Source organism: Microcaecilia unicolor, chromosome 6, assembly GCF_901765095.1.
Source record: "Microcaecilia unicolor chromosome 6, aMicUni1.1, whole genome shotgun sequence".
In the NCBI taxonomy this organism is placed as follows: Eukaryota; Metazoa; Chordata; class Amphibia; order Gymnophiona; family Siphonopidae; genus Microcaecilia; species Microcaecilia unicolor.
The window spans coordinates 246,402,727-246,426,619 of record NC_044036.1 but is presented as its reverse complement, the minus strand read 5'-3'; the positions used below and the strand labels follow the sequence as shown (position 1 = coordinate 246,426,619).

At 51.2% G+C, this 23,893-nt stretch overlaps 1 protein-coding gene across 1 annotated transcript in view; it reads right to left on the bottom strand.

Annotated features, from left to right (window-relative positions):
• The window catches only part of LOC115472526 (degenerin deg-1-like), a 217,745-nt gene that overhangs the window by 121,107 nt on the left and 72,745 nt on the right, over nt 1-23,893 (bottom strand). The window contains exons 4-5 of the mRNA XM_030206818.1: nt 21,314-21,477; nt 345-449 (exon numbers count right to left, since the gene is read on the bottom strand). Coding sequence (XP_030062678.1) covers nt 345-449; nt 21,314-21,477 — 269 coding nt within the window. The remainder of the gene's footprint in view (nt 1-344; nt 450-21,313; nt 21,478-23,893) is intronic.

Sequence of the window (23,893 nt, the reverse complement as noted above, 5' to 3'; positions counted from 1 at the left end):
TTTACCCTGTAAATATCTTCTTCCAAATGAGATATTGCACATTGCAGTCACCCAGCTTTGGACTATTTCTACCTGTTCAACTATCTTCTCCTCCCCCTGCAATACAACTACCTCTCTTCAGATCTCCACCTCCCACAGCCTCCAGATTAAGAAGTCTCTGTATCCTGAACATCTATCTGTGAGTAAATTATCTGTGATTTATTCAATAAAAGAGACTTCATAAAATAATAGAGACTTCAGGTGATTGCTGGGCCAGGGTTATGCTCCATGATATTGGGGCTTCTAATTACCAAGCTCCAAGAGTCATGACAATACCTGTAATCAATATAACACATAATCCGTACCTCTCTCGTGTAACCTGCTCCATAACTATCCTTGTAGTAGTTTTTGACGTTCTCTCCTTCAGTGCACTGACTTTCATATGGGGATTTCAGCCTCTTAATATGGACCTGCAAAAACAGTATGACAAGAAGCAGCTAATGCATCTTATATACATTACCCAATTCCTGATGTAGGACTGGAGTAGCCAATCATATTGTGCAATTAGATGGCATTCTCTCGCTTGAAAAGCTGATATATCATTGACACAAGCAGAGGAATAGCTGCTGGACTGTTCAGTGCAGGGTCAAAGTCAATTTTTCCTGAGTGTTATTTTTTTTTAATTTAAGAAACTTCTATGGAAAAGGTCTGTGGTGTAATGGAGATTGGGTAGGGGAAGCAGGGTGGTGTTTATCAGTTAAAATTAATAGTCCCATTGTTCACATTGGGAATATTCTACATAGGTTTAAGGCTGATTATTGATTAGGCATCTAGAAATTTTAAAAATAAGAAAACAACTCAGGCTGGATTTAGGCACAAGCAACATAGGCACATGCCTGGGGTGCCAAATTCTGAAGACAACCAAAATCTGGGGCTTGATATCCCCCAATGATTGGGGGGGGGGGGCGCCTCTCCTCACAAGCAGTGTAATTAAATCTGGCCCTGAACAAACCTAAAACATTTTGGTGCACAGGTCCAACTTCCTCTGCCTGAATGCAGTGACAATCTGAAGCAGTAAGACACACCAAAAGATGCCAGTACACAGTTTAAAACATAGCTTCAGCATAGAAAATTTTCAGCACAACCCAGTCATATTGTCCTGCACAACCTGCAGAAGAAAGTATAATTATTCCTGGGGGTAAGAGGGGAAAAGGAAATTTCTCTCTGTCTATCAGGGCCAGTCCTACCTATGAGCGACTGTGTTTTTCACATATGGGCCCACTTTTCAGCCCCTACTGATTTATGCAAATGATACCCCACAATGAATCTCTCTGTACGTGGTCTTCCATCCCTCTGCATCACCCATGGGCTGCATCTGGTTTCTATTTCTTTACACCTGACTGACCTCTGAACCCCAGAAGAAAGCAGCTACAGATTGACTAGTACTAAAGAATTACCAGGGAAAGCAGAAAGTATCTCTGGCAGTGTAGCCAGAGACAAATTTATCAATAGGCAGAATAGGCAAGGCTTATGGGCAGCCACCTTGCTGTGTGTGTCACCTGTTTTACATCATCAGCTGTTATCTCCTTTGGGGGGAGGGAAAAGAAAGGACCAGACTGTCCATATGCCTAAGGCAGTGGTTCTCAATCCAGTCCTTGGGACACAACCAGCCAGTCTGTTTTTCAGGATACTCACATTGAATATGCATGGTGGAGTTATTAATATAATGAAAGCAATGCCTGCAAATCTCTCTCAAAGTCCCAATGTCTTTCAACACAGCAGGGGTAATATGATAATTCAGCTACAATTTCAAACCAGCGCCCTCAAAACATCTTGAACACTTCAAATATGTGGGTGTAACAAACTATATACAGTGGGGGAAATAAGTATTTGATCCCTTGCTGATTTTGTAAGTTTGCCCACTGACAAAGACATGAGCAGCCCATAATTGAAGGGTAGGTTATTGGTAACAGTGAGAGATAGCACATCACAAATTAAATCCGGAAAATCACATTGTGGAAAGTATATGAATTTATTTGCATTCTGCAGAGGGAAATAAGTATTTAATCCCTCTGGCAAACAAGACCTAATACTTGGTGGCAAAACCCTTGTTGGCAAGCACAGCGGTCAGACGTCTTCTGTAGTTGATGCCTTTATTGGCTCAAAACTGGACTACTATAACATAATATATTCCAGGCTACCCAAAGCTGATATTAAAAGATTCCAGTCTCTTCAAAATGTTGTTGCACATATTTTGTGTTCTGCATAACAAGGAGATCATCTTATCCCATTATTTAATAAATTACATTGACTTTCTGTTCAGTATAGAGTCCAATTTAAAATACTTGTTCTAACTGATAAAGTGATATATATGGGCCTTCCCAAATATTTGGCCAAGCTAACCATTCTATATACTCCAGCCTGTTGTCTGCAATCTATAAATGACTCAATGTCTCCAGTCAAATTATGCCGCTTTCTCCTCCCCTAGATCTACTAACAAGTGAGGGGGAGGAGTTGCCTGTTTAGCACCCTCTTCCCTCCCTTTCACTGACATCTCATCTAGCTTACTCCCTTTTCCTGATGCTCTTCTTCTACTTCTGAGGTTTACTCCCTCCATGCACATTCTCCTCTTATATGTTCCTCCTCTTCTTGATTCTATCAGGATGCTTTGACCCACTGTCTCTCAGATGCTGTGGTCCGTTTCTCCAATCTCCTAATCTTAGGAGATTTTAATTTTCATTTGGACTTCCAGCAGGTCTTTTGTCTCCTTTCTTACAGAACTGGATCTTATTCAACAGGCTCCTTTTTCTACTCATACAGCTGGCCACACTCTGGACTTAGCTTGCACAAGATTTTCAGACAATTTGTTTCTTCATTTTCCTTTCTCACTTTTCCATGAACAGATCACTTGATTTCATTTTCCCTGATGCTCCCAAAATCTAGTCCCCTAACTCCCCTCCCCTTCACCTTCATCATCCACCTTTTTGAGAGTGAACCCTACTTCAGTTCCTCTGTTGTTTAATTCCCTTCCAGGTGATTTCGTTTCATTCTGTGTGTCCAATGAGGCCCAGGCCTGGGACCTTTCCCTTTGTATTGCACTTTCCTCAACCACCCCTTCCCCTACCTTTCCTGCAAAATCTGGTTGCAAACCCTGGTACCATCCACAGCTTCGCTTACTGAAGCAACTCCACTGTGCAGAACATAGGTGGTGAAGAGCCCCTTCTTTTGATTCTTTCACTTTGTACATTAGTCTCTCAAACCAATACCATTCTCAATTGAAATCTCTTTCTCATATTTACTACACAAACCTAGTGAATAATTCTTCCAATTGACCTAAGAAACTCTTTGCATTGGTCAATCAACTCTCCTTTCTTATCTCATCTGTTACCTTTCCAGCTAATCTTTCAACTTCTGACTTTGCTATTCATTTCGCCTCATAAATTGTGACCTTCCACTCTTCCCTACTGCAGAAATCCAATTCGGTCCCATTCCCATCGCAGATTCTACATACAGCTCTTTTTTCTGCACTGATTCAGCCCCATTCCTCTGCCCAGTCTTTCAGTTTACTCCCCCTTTCCTCCTGGTCTACATTTATCTTACCTTCCTTGGCCCAACTGTCTAAGCTCTTCACCTTTGCTAAAAAAAAACTACCTGTACCCTTGACCCTATTTCCTCATCTTGGCTCTCTTTCTCTTGCCATTCACTCCGTCTTTTTGCTCTGGTGATGATTAATTATAGCCTCTCTAACAGCGTCATTCCACTTGTATGGAAGAACACATTGGTACAACCTCTATTGAAAAAGCCCTCTCTAGGCCAATCTCCAACCTCCCATTCATCACTAAACTTTCAGAGAAGGTGGTCTTTACTCAATTATCTAACCATGCTGACTCTTCCAACTTCTTCACCCATACCATTCAGGTTTTTGTTTTGGCCATTCAACAGAAACCATATTAGCATCTCTTTTGAATGATCTTTCTTCCATCTATGAACCTGTCTGTACTGTTCTCCTCATTTCTCTTGCCCTCACAGCTGCACCTTGTGGACCATTCTTTACTTCTAACAAGGCTCTCATCATTTGGGATTTCAGGTACTGTCTTGCAGTGGCTTTTCTTATTTCTAACAGATCACACTTTCCAAGTCCAATTGCTGTCCTCTACTTCTGAGTCAAATTCTCCATATTCTGGTGTTCTCCAGGGTTCTGTTCTTTCCCCCTTATTCTTCAATGTCTTCTTAAGTCCTTTATCCACAATTCTCCCCCCCCCCCCCCCCACACTGACCAATCATTCTCAGTCAAATTCTACATATATTCAGACAATATCTTGCTAGTCTCTAGGCAAGATCCCATTGCTCCAGATTTAACAGCTCTCCAGAACTGCCTAGAAGCAATAGACGATTGAATCTCCATTAACAGCTTTATCCTTAATCAATCAAAGACTACTGGCCTATGGGTCACCAGTCAAAGGTCACATCCCAACATTTTTCCCACTCTAAATAACTCCCTAAACCCTTGCAATACCTTGGGGTTATCCTTAACTTGTAGCTAACCTTCAACTCCCATATTTCCTCAGTGGTTCATTCCTGCTTTTTTCCACTGCGCCTCATATGCTCTCTCCATAGCTATCTCAATGACTCAGCCTGGCTTCTCTTCTCTATTCTCTGGTTGCAACCCACCTCGATTACTGTAACGTTATTTATTCTGGTATTTTGGCTACCTCTCTGAAACATTTTCAAATTGTACAAGACATGGCTATCAGACTTCTCACCTGTGCACACCGTCAAGATTATGTCACCCCTCTTCTTATGCAGCAACATTAGCTACCTGTTTCTTTTTGCATCCAACACAAACTTCTTACACTGACACAAAGTTTTGCATCTAGGGATCCCCTCATATCTTCCCTGATTGTCTCCTATTTTCTCTCTCACGCAAAGTGACTGGGCTATATTAGCACACGGCAGCTGCTAGCATGGCCTACTAAACAGGGGGGTAATATTTTACAAAGGTACATGCAGGTGTCGCGGCTCTGATGTCGCTCTGGTGTTGGTGAGCTCTCGAGTCTCCCCGAGCCCCACAAGGCCCCAGGAAACAGCCGAGCACCCCGAATCTTCACCCGCGGCGACCGCCGTTCACCGAGGGTTGAGCCCTCAGCTGCGGGCGGCCAGCAGGACTGCTGGAACCGCGGGGTGAAGGCTGGCCTGACTGGATGTGAGTACACAGTCCTTGGTGGAGGTGGCTTAGCCGGGCGGCTAGCTGAGCACTGGGAACCAACACAGTCTGAGGGAAATAGCTAGCAGGACGGCTAGCTGACACGAGGAACAAATACAGTCTTCACAGGAAATAGCTAGCAGGACGGCTAGCTGACACGAGGAACAAACACAGTCTTCACCGGAGACAGCTAGCAGGACGGCTAGCTGACACGAGGAACAAATACAGTCTTCACCGGAAATAGCTAGCAGGACGGCTAGCTGACACGAGGAACAAACACAGTCTTCACAGGAGATAGCTAGCAGGACGGCTAGCTGACACGAGGAACAAACACAGTCTTCACCGGAGACAGCTAGCAGGACGGCTAGCTGACATGAGGAACAAACACAGTCTTCGCAAGAGATGGCTTCTGAAACACGAAACGGAAGCACTGGACCCCTTCCGTGGCTCCGTTTAAATCCCCCGCTCGTTCCTTCGCTAGTGCCCGCTGGAACCAATCCCCTTCGCCCAAGCAGACCTAGGGCCTGGATTGGTTCTCCCGCCCAGCGGGCGGAGTCTCTCTGGGGGGTGCGCCAATCCGGCGCAAGTAGGCGGAGCTACCTCGCCGGCCCCGCTCCAGCGAGGAGAATGAAGACGCCGGCGCCGCCATCTTGGCCGGCGGTTCTCCTTCTTCGAGGCCGGCGTTGGCGTCTGTGGATCGCCGGCCTCGGGGTAGTCGGCGGCAGTGCCCGATCCCCTCGGCAGACTATCCCCGCCCTCCTGGGTCCCACGGGTGCCCCGGCTCCCGCTCCCGTCCGCGGACCGCCAGGTAAGGGCCCGGAACGGGACAGTATCCTCCCCGGATGGCCCCTTTTCCCGGGGCCCGGGCTTGGACGGATACCGGGCGTGGAAGGCTTTAACCAATTCTGGAGCATGTACATTAGCTACGGGTTCCCAGGAGTTGTCTTCGGGACCAAAAGATTTCCATGATAGCAAATAGTACAGTCTTCCCCGCCGCCACTTTGAATCAAGAATCTCTCCTACCTCATACTCCGGATCCGGGGCCACCTGGAGATCTTCCTCTTGGGATGGGTGCGGGTGCCACCCGGACCCCCGGAACCTCTTCAATAACGAGACATGGAAGGCGTTGTGCACTCGTAGGGTACCGGGTAACCGCAACCGATACGTTACTGGCCCAATTCGTTCTTGAATCGCAAATGGTCCCGCATATCGAGGTCCCAGTTTTCGGGAAGGCACTCGGAATCTCAGATGCTTCGTGCTTAACCATACCTTCTGTCCTGGTTGGAGCGCTGGGGCGGGCCGCCGATGGCGGTCGGCAAAGATCTTATCCTTGGTCACGGTCTTCTGTAATTGTACCCTAGCCATCTCCCAGACCTTCTGTAGGTCTGCCACGACTTGGTCCCCCGCCGGTGTCACTGCGGTAGAAGGGAACGGCCCTGGAAGCCGAGGATGTCGTCCGTATACCAGGAAGAACGGGGACTGCCCTGAGGATGAGTGGTCACTTTGGTTATAAGCGAACTCGGCCCAGGGAAGTAGAGAAACCCAGTTATCTTGTCGTTGGTTAACAAAAGCTCGCAAGAATCCTTTCAATGTCTGGTTAATCCTCTCAACCATGCCGTTGGTTTGAGGATGGTAGGCGGATGAAAAATGGTTCTCTACTCCCAAGGCCGTGCACAAGGCTCTCCAGAAGCGTGAGGTAAATTGGGGTCCTCGGTCACTAATGATCCGACTGGGCAGCCCATGTAGCCGAAAAATGTGGTGAATGAAGGCCTGGGCTAGAGAGGCTGCCGAAGGAAGACTCGAGAATGGAACAAAGTGAGCCATTTTCGAGAAACGGTCCACCACAACCCAGATCACGGTCTGGCCCTGGGAGCGGGGTAGGTCAGTGATGAAATCCATGGATACCTCCGTCCAGGGAGTGGTCGGTATGGGCATTGGTTGCAGGTCTCCCACGGGAGGTCCCCCTACTGGCTTGGTCCGTGCACACACCGGGCACGAGGTAACAAACTGGAGAATATCCCGCCTCATCTGTGGCCATTGATACTGTCTCGCGATGAATCGGAGAGTCTTGTGATATCCGAAGTGCCCAGCCCATCTAGATGAGTGTCCCCATTGCATTACTCTTTTTCAGTCGACGGCCGCCACGAACTTCTGGATCGGTGCGACTTCCCCTGTAGCCGCACTGAGACACGCGGGATCTAACATAGGATGAGCCTCCTTGATCTCTTCAGGGGCCTCAAATGCTCGGGAGAGCGAGTCCGCCGGAGTATTCTGGGACGCCGCCCGGAATACTAACTGGAAATGAAACCTGGCAAAGAATAACGACCACCGAGCCTGTCGGGGGTTCAATCGCTGAGCCTCTTGAAGATATAGGAGGTTCTTGTGGTCAGTGATGACCGTAAATCGGTGCTCCGCTCCCTCCAGCAGGTGCCTCCATTCCTGCAGGGCTAATTTCAGGGCCAGGAGTTCTCTATCCCCTACCGTATAATTCCGTTCTGCTGGGGAGAATTTACGGGAGAAGAAGGAGCACGGTTGACGCCGGCCTCCGGGGTTGATTTGAGAGATGACCGCCCCGGCCCCCAAGGCGGACGCGTCCACTTCTACAATAAAAGGTTTCGCCGGATCGGGGGCCAGCAGGATGGACGCTGACTTGAAGGCCTCTTTTACCTGATGAAAGGCCGCTTGCGCCTCTGGTGGCCAATCCCGGACCCTCGCGTTCTTTTGGGTGAGCGCCGTCAGTGGCGCTGTCAATTGGGAATACTGGGGGATAAACTGGCGATAGTAATTGGCGAAGCCCAGGAACCGTTGCAATGCCCTCAGTCCCAACGGTTGTGGCCACTCTCGAATGGCCCGGAGTTTGTCCGGCTCCATCTGGAGGCCCCCGGGTAGCAGAATATGTCCTAAAAAGGGTAATGACCGCTGATGGAAAGCGCATTTACTGAGTTTAGCAAATAGATGGGCTCGTCGTAACCGGTGCAGCACAGCGCGAACATGGCCCGTATGCTCCGCGGGGTCCTTAGAGTAAACCAGAATGTCATCCAGGTATACAATCACCGTGGAGTTTAGCAAATCCTCTAGCACGTAGTTGATAAGACGTTGAAACACCGCGGGGGCATTGCATAGGCCGAACGGCATCACCCGATATTCAAAATGTCCCTCGTGGGTGTTAAAAGCCGTTTTCCATTCGTCCCCTGATCGGATTCGCACTAAATTGTAGGCCCCCCGCAAATCCAACTTAGTGAACATCTGTGCCCCTTGCAGCCTGTCAAAGAGCTCGGGAATGAGCGGTAGAGGAAACCGGTCTTTCACGGTGATGGCATTTAATCCCCGATAGTCAATACAAGGTCTCAGGGACCCATCCTTCTTGGTAACGAAAAAGAACCTTGCCCCGGCTGGGGACGTAGAAGGCTGAATGAACCCTTTTCGCAGGTTCTCACGGATGTATTCTTGCATTACCTTGGACTCTCCTCGGGACAGCTCGTACAGTCGGCCCCGTGGGGGTACCGTATCCGTCTTCAGATTAATGGCACAGTCAAAAGACCTATGAGGCGGTAGCACCTCCGCTTCCTTGGGATTAAACACATCTGCAAAGTCTCTATAATCCATAGGCAGCGAGCCCAGTTCAACCCGTCCCTCTTCGGGCAACGTATTAAAGGCCGGACAGCTGCCAGCCCGGCCCTTACAACAGGTCTCCTGACAGGAATTACCCCAAGCTTGAATCCTTCCCCCGGGCCAGTCGATAACCGGGTTGTGGCACCGTAACCACGGCAGTCCCAGGACCACTGGGTGGATGGTCCGGGATAACACTAAGAATTCGGCCTCCTCCCGATGATCCTCCCCCACCTGCAATCCCAACACGGGGGTGATCTCCGTGACCGGCTGGGGAAGTGTAGTCCCTTGAATGGAGGTTATTCGCAGCACCAGCCTCCGCGGGAGCGTGGGCCAGCCCATTTGCTGCAACAGTTCGAGTCCAATAAAGTTGCCCCCTGACCCCGAGTCCACCAGGGCCCGGGTCTGGATCGTGGTCTCCTGCCACCTTAATGTTACTGGTAGTATGATCAAGGAGTCCGGTAGGGGAGCGGAGTGCCCCAAGAACCCTCCCCTCAGGGTGCCTTGGGGAGCGCATTTCCCGGCCGGACGGAACAAGTCCGGAGGAAATGTCCAGCCTTCCCACAATAGAAGCACAGTCCGTTCGACTGTCGTTGCTGTCTTTCGGAGGGAGTCAACCGTTGACGGCCCATCACCATCGGCTCTTCCCCGGGCTCCGTGGAGTCCCGGTTCCCCTTGCGAGGGGACGGCCCTTTGCCCGTCCGGGGGGTCCCTCGTGCCCACTTCTGCCGCTCCGCCCGGGCTCTGGCTCGCTCCTGGAATCGGGTGTCTACTCGTATACAGAGCGAGATGAGGGCATCCAATTGTCCGGGGATCTCCCGTCCCGCCAATTCGTCCTTGATCCGTTCTTGTAAGCCTTCCATAAAGATGGCCATCAAGGACTCCGGATTCCAACGCAGCTCCGTGGCTAAGGTTCGAAACCGGATGGCATAGTCGGCCACCGTTCCTTCTCCCTGATGAATCCGGAGCAGTTCCGACGCCACGGAGGAGGGTCTCCCCGGAAGGTCGAACACCATCCGGAACCGGCGCTGAAATTCACTATAATCATCCAAAATAGGGTCCTGTTGTTCGTTCAGGGGGGCCACCCAGTCCTGGGCCTTCCCTTCGCAAAGGCCCATAATGTAGCCCACCTTACTTTGGTCCGAAGCAAATGCCTCCGGTTGCATCCGGAAGGCTAGGTTACACTGGTTAAGGAACCCCCGACAACCTCCAGGGGTCCCATCATATCGTGCTGGTTCAGGGAACCGAGGTCCCATGCGGAACCCTCCCACACGGGGAGCCGCTGCGGCCCCCTGGACCGCAGCGGCCTGGTTCTGTACCTGAAGCGTGGAAAGTTGAGAGCATACGTTCTGGAGCGCCCCAGACAGGGCATTAAGCTGTTCCTGTTGCTGCTGGAGAACCTTGGCCAGGTCCCGTAGATCAGGTTGCGTCGGCGAGCTCATGGCTTCCGTTTCCTGTCGCGTCTCTGATGTTTCTTTTGGTTGGTGAGCTCTCGAGTCTCCCCGAGCCCCACAAGGCCCCAGGGGACAGCCGAGCACCCCGAATCTTCACCCGCGGCGACCGCCGTTCACCGAGGGTTGAGCCCTCAGCTGCAGGCGGCCAGCAGGACTGCTGGAACCGCGGGGTGACGGCTGGCCTGGCTGGAAGTCAGCACGCAGTCTTTAGGGGAGGCCTAGGAGAGGCGGCTTCTGGCTTGAAGAGGGCCTCAGGCTCCAGAGGCCCTAGCAAGGTGGCTAGCTGCAAACACAGTCTCCACCGGAGGTGGCTAGCAGGACGGCTAGCGGAAGGAAGCACCGTCTCCACCGGAGGTGGCTAGCAGGACGGCTTAGCTGAACGGAACACAGTCTCTGCAGGAGGTGGCTAGCAGGACGGCTAGCTGAACAGAACACAGTCTCTACAGGAGGTGGCTAGCAGGACGGCTAGCTGAACGGAACACAGTCTATACAGGAGGTGGCTAGCAGGACGGCTAGCTGAACAGAACACAGTCTCTACAGGAGGTGGCTAGCAGGACGGCTAGCTGAACGGAACACAGTCTATACAGGAGGTGGCTAGCAGGACAGCTAGCTGAACACTAGGAACAAACGCAGTCTTGGAACGTGGCTTCTGACAACGAAACGGAAGCACTGGACCCCTTCCGTATCTTCGTTTTAAATCCCCCGCTCGTCCTTCCTGGGGTAACAGCTGGAACCAATCCTCTTTGCCCAGGCAGGCAGAGGGACCCGGATTGGTCCTCCCGTCCGGCGGGCGGAGTTTCTGCGCGGACGCGCCAATCCGGCGCGAGTGGGCGGAGCTTCCTCGCTGGTCCCGCTGCAGCGAGGAGGACGATGACGCCGGCGCCGCCATCTTGGCCGGCGGATCTCCTTCTCCGAGGCCGGCGCTCGCTCCTCTGGATCGCCGGCCTCGGAGCAGCTTGCGGCAGCGCCGATCCCTTCGGCAGCCTCTCCCTGCCATCCCGGATTCCCCGGGCGCCCCTGGTTCCCGCTCCTGCCCGCGGACCGCCAGGTAAGGGCCCGGAACGGGACAGCAGGCCTTCCCCCCAATCCAGTAGGAAGGCATCCGATGCCAGTCTGCCATGGGCCTGGAGTCTGGAACAGAACTGAGGGACCTTGTGGTTGGCTCGAGATGCAAAGAGATCTACCAAGGGGGTGCCCCACACCTGGAAGATTTGGCGCACTACTCTGGAATTGAGCGACCACTCGTGAGGTTGCATAATCCTGCTCAACCTGTCGGCCGGACTGTTGTTTACGCCTGCCAGGTATGTGGCTTGGAGCAACATGCCGTAACAGCGAGCCCACAGCCACATGCTGACGGCTTCCTGACACAGGGGGCGAGATCCGGTGCCCCCCTGCTTGTTGATGTAATACATGGCAACCTGGTTGTCTGTCTGAATTTGGATAATTTGATGGGACAGCCGATCTCTGAAAGCCTTCAGAGCGTTCCAGACCGCTCGTAACTCCAGGAGATTGATCTGCAGATCGCGTTCCTGGAGGGACCAGCTCCCCACCCCAGGAGAGACGCATCCGTAGTCAGCACTTTTTGTGGCTGAGGAATTTGGAAAGGGCGTCCCAGAGTCAAATTGGACCAAATCGTCCACCAATACAGGGATTTGAGAAAACTCGTGGACAGGTGGATCACGTCTTCTAGATCCCCAGCAGCTTGAAACCACTGGGAAGGTAGGGTCCATTGAGCAGATTGCATGTGAAGGCGGGCCATGGGAGTCACATGGAGGCCATGTGGCCCAGCAATCTCAACATCTGCCGAGCTGTGATCTGCTGGGACGCTCGCACCCGAGAGACGAGGGACAACAAGTTGTTGGCTCTTGTCTCTGGGAGATAGGCACGAGCCGTCCGAGAATCCAGCAGAGCTCCTATGAATTCGAGTCTTTGCACTGGGAGAAGGTGGGACTTTGGATAATTTATCACAAACCCCAGTAGCTCCAGGAGGCGAATAGTCATCTGCATGGACTGTAGAGCTCCTGCCTCGGATGTGTTCTTCACCAGCCAATCGTCGAGATAGGGGAACACGTGCACTCCCAGCCTGCGAAGCGCCGCTGCTACTACAGCCAGGCACTTCGTGAACACTCTGGGCGCAGAGGCGAGCCCAAAGGGTAGCACACAGTACTGGAAATGACATGTGCCCAGCTGAAATCGCAGATACTGCCTGTGAGCTGGCAGTATCGGGATGTGCGTGTAGGCGTCCTTCAAGTCCAGAGAGCATAGCCAATCGTTTTCCTGAATCATGGGAAGAAGGGTGCCCAGGGAAAGCATCCTGAACTTTTCCTTGACCAGATATTTGTTCAGGGCCCTTAGGTCTAGGATGGGACGCATCCCCCCTGTTTTCTTTTCCACAAGGAAGTACCTGGAATAGAATCCCAGCCCTTCTTGCCCGGATGGCACGGGCTCGACCGCATTGGCGCTGAGAAGGGCGGAGAGTTCCTCTGGAATGTACCTGCTTGTGCTGGAAGCTGTAGGACTGAGCTCCCGGTGGGCAATTTGGAGGTTTCGAGGCCAAATAGAGGGTGTATCCTTGCCGGACTATTTGAAGAACCCAATGGTCGGAGGTTATAAGAGGCCACCTTTGGTGAAAAACTTTCAACCTCCCCCCGACTGGCAGATCGCCCGGCACAGACACGTTGATGTCGGCTATGCTCTGCTGGAGCCAGTCAAAAGCTCGTCCCCTGCTTTTGCTGGGGAGCCGTGGAGCCTTGCTGAGGCGCACGCTGCTGACGAGAGCGAGCGCGCTGGGGCTTAGCCTGGGCCGCAGGCTGTCGAGAAGGAGGATTGTACCTACGCTTACCAGAAGAGTAGGGAACAGCCCTCCTTCCCCCATAAAAACGTCTACCTGAGGAGGTAGATGCAGAAGGCTGCCGGTGGGAGAACTTGTCGAAAGCGGTATCCCGCTGGTGGAGGTGCTCTACCACCTGCTCGACTTTCTCTCCAAAAATGTTGTCCGCTCGGCAAGGGGAGTCCGCAATCCGCTGCTGGATCCTATTCTCCAGGTCAGAGGCACGCAGCCATGAGAGTCTGCACATCACCACTCCTTGAGCAGCGGCCCTGGACGCAGCATCAAAGGTATCATATACCCCTCTGGCCAGGAATTTTCTGCACGCCTTCAGCTGCCTGACCACCTCCTGAAACGGCTTGGCTTGCTCAGGAGGAAGCTTCTCCACCAAGCCCGCCAACTGCCGCACATTGTTCCACATATGGATGCTCGTGTAGAGCTGGTAAGGCTGAATCTTGGCCATGAGCATAGAAGAATGGTAGGCCTTCCTCCCAAAGGAGTCTAAGGTTCTAGAGTCCTTGCCCGGGGGCGCCGAAGCATGCTCCCTAGAACTCTTAGCCTTCTTTAGGGCCAGTAAGCTCTTTGAGCAGGGACTGTCTTTCTTCTATGTTTGTACAGCGCTGCGTATGCCTTGTAGCGCTATAGAAATGCTAAATAGTAGTAGTAGTAGTAGATCCACCACACCAGAGTCGTGAGGCAACTGAGTGCGCATCAGCTCTGGGTCCCCATGGATCCGGTACTGGGACTCGATCTTCTTGGGAATGTGGGGATTAGTTAAAGGCTTGGTCCAGTTCGCCAGCAATGTCTTTTTTAGGACATGATGCATGGGTACTGTGGACGCTTCCTTAGGTGGAGAAGGATAGTCCAAGAGCTCAAACATTTCAGCCCTGGGCTCAACCTCCATGACCACCGGGAAGGGGATGGCCGTAGACATCTCCCGGACAAAGGCCGCAAAAGTCAGACTCTCGGGAGGAGAAAGCTGCCTTTCAGGGGAGGGAGTGGGATCAGAAGGAAGGCCATTAGACTCCTCGTCAGAGAAATATCTGATGTCCTCCTCCTCCTCCCACGAGGCCTCACCATCAATATCAGACACAGGTTCATGAACCTGTGTCTGAAGCCGTGCCCGACTCGACTCCGTGGAAACACGGCCAAGGTGGGAGCGTCGAGAGATAGACTCCCTCGCCAGCACCGGCGAAGCTCCCTCCGCCGACGTCGTTGGGGAGCCTTCCTGGGAGGCGGCCGCAGTCGGTACCGCACGCGGTACCGATGCCGGAGACCTCACCCCGGGCAGCCAGCGCCTCACTCGACGGTACCGGTGGCGCAAGCACCTCCGGTACCGGAGGGGAAGGGCGCAACAGCTCTCCCAGGATCTCCGGGAGAACGGCCCGGAGACTCTCGTGCAGAGCGGCTGTGGAGAAAGACATGGAAGCCGATGCAGGCGTCGAGGTCAGAGTCTGTTCCGGGCGTGGAGGCTGTTCCGGGCTGTCCAAGGTGGAGCGCATCGACACCTCCTGAACAGAGGGTGAGCGGTCCTCCCGGTGCCGATGCCTACTGGGTGCCGACAACCTCGGCGACCCAGAGCTCTCGGTACCGATGCGGGAAGGTGACCGGTGTCGATGCTTCTTTGATTTCTTCAAACAAAGCATGTCACCGGAGCTTCCCGGTACCGACGAGGAGGACGTAGAATCCAGCCGTCTCTTCCTCGGGGCCGAGGCCGAAGAAGGTCGGTCTCGGGGGGGGGGGCTGTACCGCAGGAGCCCTCAGGGTAGGAGGAGACCCACCCGATGGCTCACCGCCACCAGCAGGGGAATGGACAGCCCTCACCTGCACTCCAGTCGAAGCACCACCGTCCGACGACATCAGCAACAGCGGAGGTCCCGGTACCACCGACGCCGACTTCCGATGTCTCGGTACCGACGATGCAGAGGGTCGAAACCTCGATGCCGTCGATGCAGTCGATGCCGAGGTCAAAGACTTTGATGCTGTCGACATCGATGCACTCGATGCCTCCGGTACTGTTGTCGACGAAGAGGCCAAGAACATCACGTTCCACTGGGCCAATCTCGCTACCTGAGTCCTCTTCTGTAAAAGAGCACAAAAACTGCAGGCCTGCGGGCGGTGCCCAGCCCCCAGACACTGAAGACACGACGCGTGCCTATCAGTGAGCGAGATTACCCGGGCGCACTGGGTGCACTTCTTGAAGCCGCCGGGAGACTTCAATGACATGGGCGGAAAAATCACGCCGGCGAAATCAAAATTCGCAATGGTGACGAAGGGCACCAAAAATAAGGGAGAGAGAAAAAACCCGTACCGAGGCCACAAAAAAGGCCTACCCCGAAAGCGAAAGGAAACTTACGTCGGGGAAACAAACTGGACACACGGGAAGGGACAAAGACCGAGGTCTTTTTTTTTTTTTTTAGCGAAATCGTGAAGATGCGCGAGGGTCAACTTGAGGGGCGCGAAACGGCGGCAAAACACGACCGTCCCGAGCGCGGACAAAAGAAGACTGATGAATACGAGCCGGTTCAGGCGGGAAGACGGCCGCGCATGCGCGGTGCGCATGGGCGCGCGAGGACTAGCAAAGGCCTTTGCTAGTGAAGTTTCCGATTGGAGGGGCTGCCGTGGACGTCACCCATCAGTGAGAAGAAGCAGCCTGCTTGTCCTCAGAGAAAGTAAATTATAAAGTAGATTGGATAAGCAGTTCATTACTGGCATAAGAGATAAGGGAGTAATGCTTTAATGTTCATTGGTGACAAATTGATTGATGCAATCAGGTGTAGAGAATACGGTATCATCTGGTTCTAATAGAGTTTTGATGTTAGGTCATTTGTGATGGCTCCATATGATATGTCTTCTCGAACAGGTTGGTCTTTAGTAACTTCCAGAAGGCTGTTAAGTCGTGCATTGTTTTTAAGGTCTTTGGTAATGCCTTCCACAGTTGCGAGCTGACTTAGGAGAAGCTAGATGCATATATTGATTTATATTTAAGTCCTTTGCAATTGGCATAGTGGAGGTTCAAGAATGTGCATGCTGATCTTTTTGTGTTCCTGGTTGATAAGTCTATGAGGTCCAACATATATGTCGGAGCTTCGCCCTAAGGATAACCGCCCTAAGGATAACATTATGACCCTAAGGATAACTCATGAAAACCAGCCTCCAATATTCATGCTCCTGACTTACTCTGTGATTTCCATTCACGCTACCCATCCAAGCCAGGCACAAGTTGGGGGGTGGGGAGGTGGGGGGTGGCCCGTGAAGAAGGGGTACTGTCACAAACAAGAAGTGTAACATGCGGAGCCACACGTATGTGCCCACGACATTCCTGACCCAGACTCTACGCACATAGATTCCTTCTCTCCTGGGCGCCTACATTCCAGCATGTCTATAGTGTGGGCACCTCCATTCCAGTGTGTCTACAGTCTGGGCCATGTCTATCTGCCACACCTACAGTCTGGGTGCGTACCTGTGGGCATGCGCTCCTCTGACATCAGACGCCTTCAGCTTTAAAACCAGGAATCCTTCACTGCTTCTTTGCCTTGGCTACAACCTTTTTGGATTGTGCTGGTGTGTTTCTTCTTGCTGACTTGACCTCTGCCTGACTTTGCCTCCTGGATTGCTGCCTGTCCTGACCTCTGCCTGAACCTGACTTTGCCTCCTGGATTGCTGCCTGTCCTGACCTCTGCCTGAACCAGATTTGTCTCCTGGATCACCGCCTGCCTCGACCTCTGCCTGAATTGGACCCTGCCTGGACCGCGGTCTGCCTTCACTACTGGTTGACCAGGATCCCCATTGTCTCCTCACAGACAAGACAGGTACTTCCTGGGTAGCCTCTTCCAGCCCAATCTCCACTGGAGTCCTGCCGGCCGCCTGAACCTAGGGGCTCAACCTCTGGGGAACGGCGATAACCGCAGGGGAAGCCTTGGGCCTAACTGACTGCCTGTTCAAGGACCGACTCCATGCCTCCGGATCTGGTTCTCTGCCCTGGGATCAGTGTAAGGGCTCACTTCTTGGGTCTGTGTCTGATATTCAAGTGATCAACTGAAATAGACCGAGGCAAGATAATACCAACTGTGAGTCAGCAGATGTGGTTTACTTGATACAGTGTCCCTACAATTTAGAATATGTTGGCGGAATGTCTAGACCAATAAAGCTGCAGTTGAATGAACACAAATCTAGAATAGCATGCAGCAGTAGGCAGGCATCTTTAGTATCTCATTGCCTTGAGAAAGGTCACACACTTAATGGGTCTTTTACTATGCCACGGTAGAAATCAGCTGGTAATAAATGCTGAGACGCCCACACAAATATAATGGGTGTCTCAGCATTTACCGCCATCTGATTTCTATCACGAGCTAAAAATACTACCGCGACATGATAGAAAACCCCCTTAGTAACCTAAAATGGAAAGTGTTGGAGGTGGTACATCTGGGGTGGGAAGGTGGTGATATGGAGAAATTGTTAAATTTCAGGGAACAATTTTGGATTTTCTCTTTGGGGACTGTTTTCCCTAAAGGATTAAATTTGGAGATTGATTGGACATCTGTAATATGAAACAGAGTAAGGGACTGGTGTGTGTGTGTCAGGTGATGGGATTCTGGAGCCAATGATGAGATATATATTGGAGTGATCTCATGAGTCATTAAGCTAAGGGAGCAATATGGACGCCGGAATGAAGTGGAGTCATTTATAAGGTATGTGGGCTATTGATTTACATGCATATTATTATAAACTAGTAAAAAAGGCCCGTTTCTCACACAAATGAAACGGGCGCTAGCAAGGTTATCATGTAATGGCGAATGTTTTTAAGGGAACTGTTAGGAGGCGAGTTGTGGTGCGAGTTCCGTGCTCACCCGCTTCCCGCCACCCTGCTGGTTACGATGGAGTTTGAGCGGCGCAGGAGTCTGGACGTCAATGGCCAGTTGTGGCGCGCGTTCCTATCTTGCAGCCATTCTGAGTTTGACACAGCGCTCATTAACGCGTACAGGCTCCGAGTTCCATGTCCCCCTCCCTCCCTCTCCTCCCCTCCCCTCCGAGTTCCAGGCCCCCCTTTCCTTCCCTTCGAGTTCCAGGCCCCCCTCCCTCCCTCCCCTCCGAGTTCCAGGCCCCACTCTCCTCTGAGTTCCAGGCCCCCCGCCTCCCTCCCTCTCTCTCCCTCTCCTCCGAGTGGCAGCCCAACCTGCGCTGCTCGCCCTCTTCTCCCAGTCCTCCGCCTGGCCCTCTCCTTCCTGCGTGCCGCCCAGAATTTAAAAGTTCTTACCTCGGGGTCCGGCAGCAGCAGTGGAAGGCGAGCAGGCTCGGCGCTTCAGCCTGCCTTCCCTTCTCTCTCAGCTCTGCCTCTGGTCCCGTCCTTGCGGAAACAGGAAATGAGGGTGGGACCAGAGGCAGAGCTGAGAGAGAAGGGAAAGCAGGCTGAAGCGCCGAGCCTGCTCGCCTTTCACTGCTGCTGCCGGACCCCGAGGTAAGAGCTTTCCAATTCTGGGCAGCACGCAGGAAGGAGAGGAGCAGGCAAAGGACTGGGAGAAGAGGGCGGGCAGCGCAGGTTGGGCTGGCTGGGAACTTCCGTTCCGGGACTTCAGGCGGGTCAAATATTGGGGGTGCTGGAGCACCCACAGCACCCACGGAGTCGGTGCCTATGCCTCCATGTCCAGTAATTCTTCCCTCCCCTCCCCTCCATGTCCAGCGATTCTCCTCTTCCCTGCCCTGCCATCCGTGTCCCGCGATTCTCTCCTCTACTGTCCTCCCATCCCATCCATTCTCCTCTGCCCTGCCCTCCCCTTCCCTTCGTCCCTCCCTTCGCGATTTGTACCTGAACGTTCTCTGGCTGGCTGGCGCTGGCTTCCCTTCCCTCTCACTGTTCCGCCCTCTGATGTCATTACGTTTTGACATGAGTGCTTATGGATGTTATGAACCCAGGCATCCAGATGTAGAACATTGGAGGTGCAAATTATTATATAGGATTTGTATTTATGGGAATGGATTCTTAATGCATTTTCATGTTTTAGGACCTTTTGCCCTGACGTAACCTGATAAAACATGGCCCATGTTGGCGCAGATCCTATCTTAATGCATATGAAACAGATAAGTTTCATGAATTTATAAGTTTCTAATCAAGTTTGATAAGTGTTAGAGTTTTCTAAGAATAAACATTGGAATTAGAATTAATAAGTCATGATATATTGGAGCAGATGATGATTTTGGTGAGCCACAAGGTTATTGTCCTTGTGTGAAATGAGTTGCTGCCGAGGCTCCTTCATGACTTACCGTACATAGTTTGTTACACTCACATATTTGAAATGTTCAAGATATATTGAGGTTGCTGGGTTGCTATTGTGGCTGTAAATCTCTCTCATGCATACTCATTGTGGATATCCTGAAAACCTGACTGGGTGTGTCGCGAGGATACCCCTAGCCTAAGGTTATAAACCTGGCCTGGGCATGGTCTGGAAAATTATGGCAGCAATAATGTTTTTTTTTTCAGTAAGTTACTTTTAATTTCCAAAGGCTGTGTAGCACCATACTAAAGCATAGGAGATACAACCGTGTGTGAAACAAGACAAATTTTCCCTGTCCTCTTTTGCAACTTCTTATCTGAAAATATTCTGGGATTTCTCTTTCCAGTCAGCTAAGATAGCAGAGCTACAAGTCTCAGAACAGTCTGAAGTGAGAGCAGAAGAAAATCTGAAACAGGAAAAATGGATGTGATTCTACCACACCTCATTTCAAGTAAAATCTTTTCTTAGACTCTTCCCAAGACTTCCACAACAGCAGTGTACTTCTAAAAAGGGATGTAAGGCATAACCTCTGAAAAGCAGCAATTACAATCCTAATAACCTTACTGGACAGACTAAGTGGGTCTTTTTGGCTTTTATCTGCCACTATCTTATATGCCACTATGCTACTATGATATGGCATAAGTTTTGTGCCTAGCTACGTTCCTGATGATGGTCATGTCTTATTGTATTAGATCTTTTCAGTTCATATATGCATGATAATTTACTAACAATATTGTACCCATATTGCTATGCCATTTGGTATGAATAGAAAATATTTTCCAATACGTGTGTATGTTTTACATACACATCTTCCTTTTTCTTATATATCTGATGTCTGGACATCTCAGTGGTGTTGCCTTCATTAATATCAACATCAGTGGTGTTCCCTTCATTAATATCAACATGCACTGCATCTACAGTATAATGCACTTTTTCTGCCTCATGTCTGATAAACACCCCTCTTCAGTCTTCCATAAGAAAACTAGGACAAGATCTTGAGGTCCCATCATCAATATCTTTGTCCAATAGTCAAAGCTTTACAGTTGAGTCGAAATCCAGAGTACTAGGGGTCTTGCTCAATTCTTCACTCACCTTCTCATCCCATATTAACCAGCTATGGAAAAAAAAACAATATTCAAAATGAGACAGCTACTGTACGTCTAGTCAGATCAATCTTCAATCAAAAAGCCTTCATGCTATTAGTCCAAATGTTAGTCCTACCTCACTTGGATTACTGTAACATTCTATTTCTTGGCATTAAGTGTCAATATCAGAAAAAACTGCAAATCATAAAGAATACAGCTGCTAGATTAATATACAGATTAAACAGATATACCAGTGTCTCAACTTATCTCAACAAACTGCACTGGCTTCCTATAGCAGAAAGACTCAGATTCAAAGCTGCTTGTTTAGTTTTTCAAATCCTACAGGGTTTCACCTTTGAACTGCTAAGACTTTTTCGCTACGTCTGGTTCAGTCTAACAGACTGAAAGAAAAACTGATGCTAACATCACCGTTTCAAAAGACAACTCAATATCAGAAGATTTACAGCTCTCTATTCCCCGTACTTGAAGTTAAAATATGGAACACTCTACCTATTGCCATCAGAATAGAAAACAGTTACCTTAGCTTCAGGAAGAGGCTAATAACCATTCTTTTCCCTGCTTCATAATAATCCATTATGACTTCTACCTCCTAGTACCACCCACTATCCTTTCTTATAATATTTTTGATTTCATACATTACATCAATGATATCTAATTTTCTCATACCTCACACCAACACTATCTGCTTTTATCTCACCTAGATTATAAACCACATTGAACCTTGAAAAGGGGATATTAGTGGTATACAAGAATTGATTTGAGTTGAATTTGAATCTTGGCATCATCTGGTCACCTTGGCTTACTAAATGTTCCCTTGTTTATTCACATCTTCACCTTACTGTCTTTTGCACCAGGAGATTTACCTTCATCATACCAATGTCTGTCTCAGCTCCTGGTGGGATGTTCACCCCCTCATCCTCAGGAAAAGGCATCTGTGACTGATCATGAATCAACAGGCGGATGCCTGCAGAATGGGTCATATCTCTGATATACTCAATCTGCTGGATAAAGAGCTCCAGATGTAACCCTGTCATGCAAACAGCACATGAGATGTTATGTTCAATCATTTTTATTGACCTTGCACAAAACGTGTCATAATGCATAACCATACCAGAATAGACTTTAACACAAGTATAGGAAAAAAACAAACATCTCCCCACCTTCAACCCACCCACCCTACCCCTCTCTTCCCTTCCCATTAACCCCTTTCCCTCCACGCCCCTCCCCCTTCCCCCCTCCATTCCTTGACTTGTTCAAATATTTAGGATGTAGCTCCTCCCTCTAGTGGGCAGAGTTAACCACAGGGGTTCCCATTGTGCACGAAAACGAACTCCCATAACAGTGTCCAAATCTCGAACTCCGCATCTTTCCTCTCTCATTTGTTGAATCAGCTGAGATCTCCAAGTTACCAGGGAGGGGCTCTGGTCCGACAGCCAGCCATGCAAAATAGTCGACACTCCAAATAATATGGCCAACTGCACAAAGCGCTTAAACCCTTTTGGTGGAGACCCGGTATAGTTGTGTTTAAAAAAGAGCAGTAGTGGGTCTAATATCAGAGTGCACCCCCAGAGTTTTTCTATACACTTTAGGACCTCATCCCAAAACTACAAAACTAATGGACACAGCCAAAACATATGACCCAGGGATGCTGTTCCCTCCCCACGTTTAGGACAGGTGCCAGCAATCTATTACCGGCATGCAAAAGGTAACTGAAATGCATCTCCTGAAACCTAGAGACCTCTACCGGAGTTATGGAAAAATCCGATGTTCCCTGATACCAGTCATTGATCTGCCTCATAGCACTAGCAATGGACAGATATCATAGACTCATCAGCCCCATCCCCCCAAACTCCTTCGGGGTCACAATCATCTCCAGGGGCAATCTTGGCTTTTTACCCTGCCACAAATAAGACTGAATCAGCTTATTTATACTCCGTTCCTCCTTACCTTTCAGAAATAGAGGAAGCTGCTGAAAGACATAAAGCTATCGAGGGACAATCAACATTTTAAAAAGGGCATTCTCCGAGGACAAGCAGGCTGCTTGTTCTCACTGATGGGTGACGTCCACGGCAGCCCCTCCAATCGGAAACTTCACTAGCAAAGTCCTTTGCTAGCCCTCGCGCGCCCGCGCGCACCGCGCATGCGCGGCCGTCTTCCCGCCCGAAACCGGCTCGAGCCGGCCAGTCTTCTTTTGTCCGCACTCGGTACTGGTCGTGTTTTCGCCGTGTCGAGCCCCGGAAAGTCGACCTCGCGCGTCCAATTTGTTTTGAACGTGTTTTTTTCCTTCGGGAAAGCTTTGTCCTAGTCGGGAAGTGCTCCGGAAACCCCCCGCCGGGTTTCGTGTAAATCCTCCCCGTACTTCCAGCTTTTTTGCCCCGGTAAGTTTTCTTTCGTCGTCGGGGTAGGCCTCTTTTCGGCCTCGGTCGAGATTTTTTCTCCCTCTAAATTTGGTGCTTCAAATTTCGCCATTTCGGCTTTTGATTTCGCCGGCGTGATTTTTCCGCCCATGACATCGAAGCCTTCCAGCGGCTTCAAGAAGTGCACCCAGTGCGCCCGGGTTATCTCGCTCACTGATCGACACTCGTCGTGTCTTCAGTGTCTGGGGGCCGAGCACCGCCCTCAGAACTGCAGTCTGTGTTCCCTGCTTCAAAGGCGGACTCAGGTAGCGAGACTAGCCCAGTGGAACGTGTTGTTCTCGGGCTCTTCGTCGGCATCGGCACCGGGATCTTCGAGTGCATCGACGTCGTCAGCGTCCAGACCATCTTCCTCGGCCGCCCCTGCATCGAGTGCATCGAGGCATCGGGCCTCTGCATCGGCGCCGAGACATCGGATAGCTGCATCGACGTCGGTGGTACCAGGACCTCGTCTGCTGATGTCGTCGGACGGTGGTGCATCGGGTGGAGTGCAGGTGAGGGCTGTCCATTCCCCCGCTGGTGGCGGTGAGCCCTCGGGTGGGTCTCCTCCTACCCTGAGGGCTCCTGCGGTACAGCCCCCCCGAGATCGACCTTCTTCAGTCTCGGCCCCGAGGAAGCGACGGATGGATTCGACGTCCTCCTCGTCGGTGCCGGGGAGCTCTGGTGACATGCTTCGGAAGAAATCGAAGAAGCATCGACACCGGTCTCCTCCCCGTGTCGGCACCGAGAGCTCTGGGTCGCCGAGGGATTCGGCACCCAGCAGGCATCGGCACCGAGAGGACCGCTCACCCTCTGTTCAGGAGGTGTCGATGCGCTCCGCTCTGGACAGCCCGGAACAGCCTCCACGCCCGGAACAGGTACTGACGTCGACGCCTGCATCGACCTCTCAGCCTTTCTCTGCAGCCGCTCTAAACGAGAGCCTCCGGGCCGTTCTCCCAGAGATTCTGGGAGAGCTGTTGCGCCCTACCCCTCCGGTACCGGCGGTGCTTGCGCCACCGGTACCGTCGAGCGTGGCGCCGGCTGGCCCAT